Source organism: Octopus bimaculoides, chromosome 3 (genome assembly GCF_001194135.2).
Source record: "Octopus bimaculoides isolate UCB-OBI-ISO-001 chromosome 3, ASM119413v2, whole genome shotgun sequence".
NCBI lineage: Eukaryota > Metazoa > Mollusca > Cephalopoda > Octopoda > Octopodidae > Octopus > Octopus bimaculoides.
The window spans coordinates 146,981,866-146,990,120 of NC_068983.1; the positions used below are offsets into that span (position 1 = coordinate 146,981,866).

At 34.9% G+C, this 8,255-nt stretch overlaps 2 protein-coding genes across 2 annotated transcripts in view; both read right to left on the reverse strand.

The window, feature by feature from the left end:
- Positions 1-8,255, reverse strand: part of LOC106875508 (serine protease 48) — a 466,125-nt gene that overhangs the window by 62,269 nt on the left and 395,601 nt on the right. The window lies entirely within an intron of this gene.
- The window catches only part of LOC106884077 (MAM and LDL-receptor class A domain-containing protein 1), a 79,006-nt gene continuing 71,391 nt past the window's right edge, over positions 641-8,255 (reverse strand). The window contains exon 17 of the mRNA XM_014935296.2: positions 641-775. Coding sequence (XP_014790782.2) covers positions 657-775 — 119 coding nt within the window. The 3' untranslated portion in view covers positions 641-656. The remainder of the gene's footprint in view (positions 776-8,255) is intronic.

Consider the following 8,255-nt stretch of genomic DNA (forward strand, 5'->3'; position numbering starts at 1 on the left):
ATGTGTGCATGATGTTGTTTCCCTGGTTGGCATTAGGAAAGGAATCCAGCCATAGACACCAAGCAAAATCACATTGGAACTTGGTGTCGTTCTCCAGCTTGCCAGTTCTGGTCAAACTGTCCAATCCAAGTCATCTTAAAATGTCCGTTTCATGATGACAATGATGATTATGAGGATGATGCATGTATGTGTGTGTATATGTGCATGTGTATAGCAAATATATGCAATCAATGAAACTGATATCCTTTACAAAATTCAAATTGTTTGTCAGATATGTAGATCCTGAAGAGTCAGAGATACAATTTCCTTTTAATTGATAAAATGATAAATGGTATAAAATTATATAAAAACTATATAAGAGCATAAACATCAAAATACCTCAAAAGCTATAAATAGTACAAATCAAATACGAAAACAAAATATTTATTAAGGCTTCAATGGGAATTTACTATGTTCATGCAAAAATATTAATAATGTAGGAAGGTTTGAACAAGAAATTGAATCTTAGCTATAGACTCAGTTTTCCACAAGCTTACTTCTTTATATTTCAAGTCCAAGAATCATAGATAACTAACTGAACACATAAGTCTGCTGATAAATATACAGTCATCAAAAATAAAAGAAGGGATGCTAATGCAATATAAAATAAAGAATAATTACTTACCATCTGTTAGGTTAGTATCGTTTCTTGAATTTATTCTTTCCCATGTTGAGTAGTAAGTTAGGTTGCTATACTGGCATGTGCCTTCTGTGAAACCACAGGAAATATTCCTGGCTTTAATGAGAAAGAGAAAAAAAAATCAACAACATTATTTATTTCATGTCATAAAATATTCTCAAAACTGAAAAAAATAAGTTGTTATTGTATACAACAAATATACAGAAGCATTGAAAACAGAATGTTTGAAATCAGAGAAGAATGAAGTGAGTGTGATCCTTTTGGTGTGTTATATTAACTTAAGCGAGGAGAATCAGTAAGCTGCCAATCACCTTAACCTGTCGGATGTTTCCTGTTTGTGAACTCTGTCTTAGTCATACAGATCAAAAATTTGTAATTTGTGTAGTCAACCGTTTGAAATTGGGGACACCCTACTGGATCTCTATTCACTGAACTGATGGATACTCTATCTAGGTATGACCTGGCTGACCCACTGTGGTTGTTTCATGTAGTCATATTTGGGAAATCCAGCTAGTAGGTGTTGGACAGGTCTGATCAGGTTTTGATACTTTAGTATCTCTTCTAAAGATTAGCCCTATACAATCTTAGTGAGCATCTAAAACATGGAATTATAACAAACAGAAGGCAGTTTACAACTTGCTACAATTCATTGATAATTTTATTGATAGAGTCAAGTTCAAGAAATCAAAAGGAAATATTGTTGTAGAATCATATCTGTTGCCTTCATTTTGTATTTACTTATACAATATTCATAAATTGTTTATAATTACTGGATCATGCAAATCACTACCTTGTTAATAAATGTTTCTCTTTCTTTAATTGATTATTAAAATGTTGTTGATTTGTTGTTTCATTTATAAGAACCACAAGAAATTATTGACGTTTTGCTTTCAATTTTGATTTTTTGTCATGTATCCTCGATCATAAATGTTATATGTTATAAATAGCTGTACTTTTGTGTTCCATTTGTATAAAAGAAACTATATTTAATCAACTACACCTATCAACAACATCAGTAGCCATCGGATCAATAGTCAACAAATGTAGTTGTTCACTTTAAATCCCTTATGTCTTATAAGATCTTTCTTTTATTAACAATAATAACACATCTATTTGGCAACTTGTCAAGTACATATGGTAGTGGTTAGCTGAATTGTTACAATATTGGACATAATGGTTTGTAGTATTTGTTCTAGCTCTTTATATTCTGAGTTCAAATTCTACTGAAATCACATTTGCCTTTTATCCCTCTTGGGTAAATAAAATAAAGTACAAGTGAAGTAGTGGGGTTGATGTTTTCAACTAAACTCACTCTTCAGAACTGTTGGGCAAAGAAACATAAGAGTCAGAATAAGAGACATTCGACATGGTGTAGACCTGTGATTAGTAGTAACTTTTGTGTTGCTATATGAGGCTATACAAAAGGTAACCTGTGGTCAGCGGGGCTATCAAAATGAACTTGCAAATTCTAAAGACCCCTGAACACCACAAAGCCATACTGGGACTGTATCTAGTAAGTAAAGAGGTGCTGAGACAAAGAACTTGTGACTGATGATGCAGATTAGAAAGCTTAATTGTTACATTTGTCAGAGTTCACAGAAGACCTGGGGAAAATAATAAAAATCGTCCACAGCATCAGAAAGAGCAACAAGCCCTAGTTTCCTGAATACCACCAGCCAAAGTTTTGGAGATAACAAAAGAAGACTCTTTAGGCCCAGTATCACATACAGATGATAAAATGCCTTGTCTCCTAACAATGCCAACTAACAATGTCATCATGCTATTGAAGAAGACATAATTACAAATGAAATTACAAAAGAACAAAGGAAAAAAAATCACAAAAACAAAAATACAACATAAAATAATGGAAACAGATGAGTTGGACCAATTTCTTCAAAGCAGTAACAATATCTCTCCTCAGGATAAAAATGAAGAAAATGCAGGAGTTGAAAATGAACTAAGCATCACTATTCTTTAAAAAAATCAAACTAACAGTTAATAGACAAAATCACACACATCTAGTGGCAAGGACTCTCTAAAGCAGTCATAATAATACAAACGACATACAAAAGATAGACTACAAGTGTAAATTAAAATTAAGATATTTTGTCAAACTTAGAAAAAGAACACTTTCAAGATGTTTGTGTATCTCAGTACCAAATATCTCAAAAAAGGGTTTACTGGTGCATCTGGTCATACTAGACTGCAGTTTGAGAAATGGTTATGTGAATAGGCATGTAGAGTACTCAACTCAACCTAGTCAGGAAATCTTTCATGTCATGTTTCTTTAAACTATATCTCGTTTTAATTACTATATGTTTTATTGTACATTTAAATTTTTTTCAGTGCAAATACATTGGTGAGCATTCATATATACATGTATATGTATGAACATGCAAGTGCATTAGCTAAAATGTAGTTTTGGTTTCGTGCTGAGGAGGAGCACTACTGATGCTATCTTTATAGTCAGACAACTGTAGGAGAAATATTTGACTAAGAATAAACCATTGTACTTGGTTCTTGTGAACTTGGAAAAAGCCTTCAAAGAGTACCTCACTGTGTGATATGGTGAGCTCTGAGAAAGCCAGGGGTAGATGAATGGGTTTTGAAAGCTGTACATGCTATGTACTCTGCACATGGAGTGTTCTCCATTCTTTAAGATGTCAACTTAATAATTTTTTGTATATAGACTGTAGTCCTAGGCAGCAAGAATGGATCCCCTGTTTCTACCTTCAGCCCTGAACTTCACAGCCCCACTGCTGAATTTGTGATTGATCTATATCAGCTTCCCTGGTGTAGTGTAGGTGTCAAGGGTAGACTGAACCGTCGGTCAGTCAGGCACTGCTCAAAGGCCCGGAGCTCTAAGAGGCCTGCACTCTACATGTTAACTCTACTGAAACACATATTTAAAGGGGCCTGGTAAATAGTTATGCCCAAGGGCCCTTAATACTCTCAGTCTGTCCCAGCTAGGTGTTGATGATTTCTACTGCAACGTGTCTTTCAAGGTTTTAGGTCCTTCTGCTTTTGCTTTCATCTTGTGTACTTCAGCTGTCTGTGTTGATATCTTGTCAGTTTTGTTAGCATTTTCTATTTCTGCAAAGTGTTAATCTGCTCTATATTTCTCAGCTTCTTTGTTTACATAATGGAGTTTCTTATGGGATTCATGTTCTCTCTCTAACATCCAGTTATGGTTCTTGCTTAAGTACTTCTGCAGACCAATTGTAGCTATTTTATATGAGAGCTCTATTTGGATTACAGCTCTTCCACTTTCTTCCCTTCGCAGATAGAAGTGTTCTATATCTGCCTTTGGATGTTGCATTTAATTGACAGTTGGTAGTTTTCTGGTTTTTAGTCCATTCTTTGTAGGTCACCATATTATAAATCAGGCACTACCAAAGTGTTAATAGATTCTATGTAGTTTTTGGAGTTCAGTTCGGTTTCCAGGATCAGCTTTATTCTTCTGTAGTACTCCTTTTGAGTTTTCGCCTTCATTTATGTATGCTGAATACCATCATCCTCATTTATGCCATGATATTTATAAATTCTTTCTGGATCTCATTCTTTCATGGTTGCTTCTATGTCTGGTTGAATAAATGATGTCAGTTTTCCACCTTAGAAGTTGTTTTTGTGCATTTGTCATGATCAAATTCCATATCATTACTGAACTGCTTTATCATTGCTAAAAGTTTTAATTCTTAGTTATTCTTAACATACAACTTTAAATTGTTTATAAAAAAGAGATGGTTGATCAGACTAGTTTTTTGTTATTGCCAAGTTTATATCCATACAGAGTGTTGTTTAGTTCATTTGAAAAAGAGAAGAGTGCAACACAGAACAAGAGTGGTGAGAGTAACTGAACTTGGATAATTCCACAGTTTTATTTGATTTTGCCAGACTACATGACTTTATTGCTGAGGTTAAGACAAAGAGTTGTTGTCCACTAGGCTATATTATATTAGAGAAAATCTGAGATAACTGAAAAGATTTTGTATTTGTTAAGAGCTTTCAATATTCACTCATGTCAAAAGATTTCATGTAGCTTATCCATGCAGTATTCAAATTCTTTTTTTTTTTTGTGACAGTTTTCAAGAATCATCTTATTAATGTGAAACTGATATTTAGAACCATAAGAGTTTAGTTTACCACCTTTTTGTTATGGTATGACTGTATTTTCTTCAAGGAAGGTGTACATTCTTTCTGTTAGTACAGAGTCCTAAATCTTGTAAGTTTTGATGAGACTTATAATGGGCATATAGTTTCTTAGGTTTTTAGCTTGCTTTGTTTCGGAAAGGAGACACACAGTGCCTTTTGTCAACCACTTTGGAGATTTATCAAGATTCTGAATAATGATATTGAGTAATATCTTATGGATACCTGTAAGTGCATGCAACAAGTAAGTTGGTATTTGATCTATTCCTGGTATATTCCATTTGCATGCTTTACTGAGGACCTGTCTCAGTTGTGGCACTCTTAATTGTTTCCACCTCTGTTGTTCAACTTCCTACATTATTTCATAGTCTCTATTGATCCAGGATGCTTCCCCACTGTATTCCTTTTAATTTGCTTCAAATGTTCTTCCAGAATTTCTCATCTTTCTCTGTTTGGTTTTTACTTTACTTCTACTTGTTGTTTCTCTGATTCTCTGTAGAACTTCTTGGTATCCATCTGGAAAATTTTGTTTTGTCTATAAAACTTATTTCTCTCAACAAACACACAAGCCCATTGTACTTTCACTTGAATAGACCCAGGAAGACATGGGACAAGGTAGTGAAGCATGATCCTCGAATTTTGGGTCTCACAGAAGCAATGACTAGTGACTGAGACCTTTGGCAATATGCTGTGGTTGAGAAGACCCATCAAGCCAAGCAAAATTGTAGTCATGGCTGATGCTGGTGTCATATAACTGGCACTCATGCCAGTAACATGTAAAAAGCACCTTTTGAGTGTTGGGCCTTACAGAGCCAATGACCAAGACCTTTGGCATTATGTTGTGCTTGAGAAAACCCATCAAGCCAAGAAGAATTGCAGTCATGGCAGATACTGTTGTCACACAAATGGCACCTGTGTCAGTGGCAAGTAAAAGCAGCACCCATTACACTCTTGGAGTGGTTGCAATTAGGAAGGGCATCCAGCCATAGAAACCATGCCAAACTTAAGTGGGGGCTGGTGCAGCCATCCAGTTTGCCAGCCTTGGTGAAACCACCCAACCCATACCAGCATAGACAATGGACGCTAAATGATGATGATGATGATGATGATGCTTTATGGTCTCTTGATATTAGGAAGAATGTCTTAGCTAGTAATACATTTCATTTTCAATTTCTTCAGATTCTTGTAGAATACAGAAAAGAACTTCTGCAGACTGACAATGAATCCTTCAATTCCAATATCCTTCAACCACTTAGGTAGCAGTTTGGGTGATGTGCCTGGTGCACCAATTACCACAGGAACAATTGTAACCTTTGCATTCTACAATCTCTTAATTTCTCTGGCTAAGATCTTGATAGTTCACAGTTTTCTTAGTTTCTTTGATTTCCACTCTACTCTCATATAGTACTGTGTAGTCTATGAGCATACACATTATTCTTTTTCCTTCAACTATCATATCTGGGCTCCTTGTTTCAAATAGTATGGTCAGTCTTAATGGAAAAATCTCATAAAATCCTGTAGTTATCATTCACCATCACAATCTGTGGCTCATGCCACTTTTCTGTTATTTTGAATGCACACACATGGCTTACATCCCAATATACTCTTTTACTGACACAGTAATACTTGTGCATATATACTTATTGTACTGTTTTACTACATTCACTTAAGAGATGCTTAATGCTTTAGCCTTCTGTTCCACAGCTGTCTTCATTCTCTGACTGAATTTTATCAATCTTTGTTTGTACTAAGTGTGTTCTAATATTTTGTTTCTGAATTGCTACAATTAACAATTCTATTTTTCATTTTAGGTTTTTACCTGTCAGTCAACCAGCATTTTCCCCTTCCAGCATGTAAATGTTTCTTTCTAATTGAATGCCCTGCCATTCTTCTTTCTGCTCTTGAATTCTCTTACTGCTTCAGTGACTTTTTGGACGTCTGCAGAGAGTATTCTTTTTGCATTAGGCACAAACATAATTTTTCAAACCCTATATTAAAGCACTGATGGTGTCATCTATGTTTAACAAACCTCTGCTTCCTTCCTAGGCAGAGCCTAACAATATTACTTTTAGGTTAGTTTGCATTGTGTATTGTAAGCAGTGTCCTGGTTCTATCTTATTCCTATTGTTCTTTTTTGTCCTTTTGAGAAAAGGAGCAAAGTATCTCATCACTGGCATGTCTCTACTTTGATGCTTTGATGATATTCCTTCCTTTTAGTTTTCCTTAATACCTAGGCTATTGGCTAATTGTTTGGTTTCACTGTTAACGTCATTGTATGTGTGCAGGGAAGCACATGTATACTTTTGTGTTACACAGTTGTCTAAAAGGCCATTGTAAGTGTATGTATCTATCCTATATACTTTTAGTTCTGTCCGAGACGAGTAAGGACATGACAGATTTCTAGTTGATGTATGTCTGTATGGAGTTTGCATTGAAAGGGGGAAGAAGACTTATGGAATTTTAGCTTGGGAATGATGCCCAGTAGGTTTGTTTCAAAGTCTTCAAGTCCTTTGATCATTGATGAGAATCTCTTAGACTTGATCCCGTACTCGCTGGTTGCAGATGGTGACATGCCTTAATTGTAGAAGTATGCCTTCTACCTCATTCATCTTATGAGGTCAATCATTTTCTTTAGGAGTATTCTCGTATAAACCTCATTAGACGGTGTTGGAATATTCTTTGTTGAATAACTGATGTCATAAAGTTCCATGTTATCAGAGAGCTGGTGGCTTTTGAGAATATGTAGAAGCATGAGTCATCATTATAGATATCTAATGCAATACCACGTGATAGTAATTTGTAAGAAACTTTGTGACCGTGTCATGAATGGATTGTCAGGGGATCATATATCTGGAAAAGAAACACACTCTAAAGGAGAGAGCAATAATGTACTTACATGCAGTTAAATATATGTCCAGTTACAGAGTGATCATTGGTTTTGCATCCATAAAACAAAGCTTCATGGATGGCTTGTTGGATTCAAACAGTAAAGGGCATATATCTCTACGGTGAGTTAATTCGCTTGAGGCTTGGTCAAGTTAACTATCTTTTAGAGTGTGCTTCTTTTTTGGATATATGTTCTCCTGATTATATATATATATAATTATATGTATTTCTTCTATCTTAATGAATAAAAATTCTTCGGATAGAATAAATGGGTTAATAGAAACCAATGTAGCAAAGAACACAAAATAACTGTGGTATAGTTCCTGTTTTTAAGGCAGGAACTCCTTGAAATTTTGGGTATTTGAGTATATTTAAAAATTTAAAGAATGGAGAAAACGCATGTTATAATTGCATACTTTATTCCTACATATGTTTCAAAGGATTACAACCTATGTGATCCATAGGGATCTGTGATATTAAAATTGTAACCTTCTCTTCAGGGAATGCATGGGAATCATCTTAAACGTAAGACATTATGACC